The 2320-nt window shown below is 33.3% G+C and overlaps 1 protein-coding gene across 1 annotated transcript in view; it reads right to left on the bottom strand.

Annotated features, from left to right (window-relative positions):
- The window catches only part of LOC107030426, a 4059-nt gene extending 2306 nt beyond the window's left edge, over positions 1-1753 (bottom strand). The window contains exons 1-3 of the mRNA XM_015231708.1: positions 1179-1753; positions 513-1063; positions 67-420 (exon numbers count right to left, since the gene is read on the bottom strand). Of these exons, the coding sequence (XP_015087194.1) occupies positions 67-420; positions 513-1063; positions 1179-1753 (1480 nt within the window). The remainder of the gene's footprint in view (positions 1-66; positions 421-512; positions 1064-1178) is intronic.
- Between the last annotated feature and the right edge of the window lie 567 nt (positions 1754-2320).

The raw sequence follows: 2320 nt of genomic DNA, 5'->3' as shown, positions 1-2320 counted from the left end.
CTATGTTTGATGTCATAACCATTCCTCGATCAACTATTGCATATACCCTAGCCCATTTTTCATAACCTGCTGATTCCAAGTAATTTTTTACACGAACATCAACTTGTTCAACCTTTTCCATCAGTTCATCAAATTCAGATTGTTTGTATGCCTTTGCCATCCCATAAAAAACTTCCGACAGACGGTTGTGCGACCTTTTAAATAGTGTTTTCAAATTTTTCCACAAATGCCAAATACAGGCATAATGAGGAACTCCATCAAATACCCTCGAAACCGCCTTTATAATACTTTCGTTTCGATCAGACACAACGCACATGTTATATTTAACGCCATGCGCTTCTCTAAACTGTTCAAAAAACCAAGTCCAGGATGCATCATTTTCAGAATCAATAATTCCATATGCTAGCGGCAATATATTTGCTACACACCAAAACATTTAACAAATTTTTTATTTCATATAGAATAAATATAATAATCAACAAAACAAAGTGTATATATTATCATTTCAATACCTGCTCCATCAACAGTACTTGCAGAAACAAATACTCCATTGTAAGTACCCCTGAGGTGGCTGCCATCAACTACGACAATTGGTTTACAAAACTCAAAACCTTTTATGAACGGGAAGAGCGAAATAAAAAGATAAAGAAATTGATTTTCATCGGTTTTCTTCATCCTTATATGAGATCCAGGGTAGGTAGCGTCCAATACGTATAAGTAGCTCGCAAGTTTACCATAAGAACCAGATGGGGTACCCCTTAAAGAAACTAAAGCCTTTTCTTTAGCATTCCACGCCACTGAGTATGATACATTTACTCCAAGAGCTAAGCTGACATCTTGTTGTATATCCTTCGGCGTCAACTTCCTTTTATGATCAACTAACTTGGGTTGTATCATACCTCCAATAAGACTGCTTGTTGCTTGACGTTGTTCATAAACCTTATCTTTCAATGGACACGTGTGATCATCTACGAATTTTCTAATTCTGAACATTCCAGATTTATTGATACTTGACGACTTCAACACCCACCCACAATTATCAGAGACACAAACAAGTGTATAACTGTTTGAATAACACAATATTAGAATTAGGTAAAATACAAATAAATATTTTGATACAATGTAAAAAAACATAATGAAAAAAAAATTATAAGAGAATCCAACCCAAATACACATACCATGTTTGACTCGATCTGTCCGTTTTCCATTGGAATCTATGATCAATAGCGTATTGCGTCATCACAGCCTTTAAAGTTCCCTTGTCCTTATAAACTTGATCTTCCAACACTACCTTATGTTTGACGTTTGTAATAATGTCGCAATTCACGTTATCGCTATTGTTCGGCACACTAAGCACTAATGATTCTGTATCAACTATATCTATTCCACCAGGCCCACACATTTCGAATCCATCTTCAAACATATTTCTATCAGCTAATTGACAGTCATTCACAAATACGGATACACATATAGGATACTTTGACAATTCTTTGTTATCTTTTTTCAACGACACATACACTCTCACGCCCATGTCGTTGTGTATTTCCAGAGGTGCAGTACTACCCTCTATCTTATATTTAAGTTTCACAATGTTGAAGCTCAAGTCAACACAAATTTGCTTTGATACAAGATCCATTAGTTCTCTAAATGTCGCATACTCTTTTAACACAATTGCTTCGGTACTGTAATCAACATAGCAATTTTCATTGTTCCACCTCCCAGAATGCATGACCAATAAACTAATGCTTCCCATGGCTACAATGACAAATTCTATATAATCAACATAGCAATTCGCTAATGAATTCGTACTGTATTCAACGTAGCAATTTGCTAACATCTCACTTGGAGACATATAATACTAGTAGCAAATTGTTAACAAATCAGCGATTTTCAGAAGAACAAAAATACTATAACTTTTAAAATAAAATCACTGACAAAGCAGCAAATTTGCAGCAAAAAAAATGAAAATCAGATTTTTTACATTGATATAAACGGAACATACCATGAGCTTAAAAAAAATTTCAAATCATACAAACATTTCACGTATTCATATTAGAAAATTTAAAAAAGATACCTGATCTCCAAAGTATGAATAAAACCGAAAGGAATAAATTGTTGTTGTGGGATTCAAAAATTTCCGCTTTAAAATAATTTCCGTATTCGATTATATTGGCAGAATTCGATTTGTATAATAAAGCATCTTTACCAATTCAATAAGAGAGGAGATAAATTTGTTTGTAATCTTTTTTAAATATGAAGAACAGAGAAGAAGAAAAAAAACGTTCAAATTAATATATGACAAAAATACAGCTTTTAAAAA

Source organism: Solanum pennellii, chromosome 9 (assembly GCF_001406875.1).
Source record: "Solanum pennellii chromosome 9, SPENNV200".
Classification (NCBI taxonomy): domain Eukaryota; kingdom Viridiplantae; phylum Streptophyta; class Magnoliopsida; order Solanales; family Solanaceae; genus Solanum; species Solanum pennellii.
This window is presented reverse-complemented; position numbering and strand designations above follow the sequence as displayed.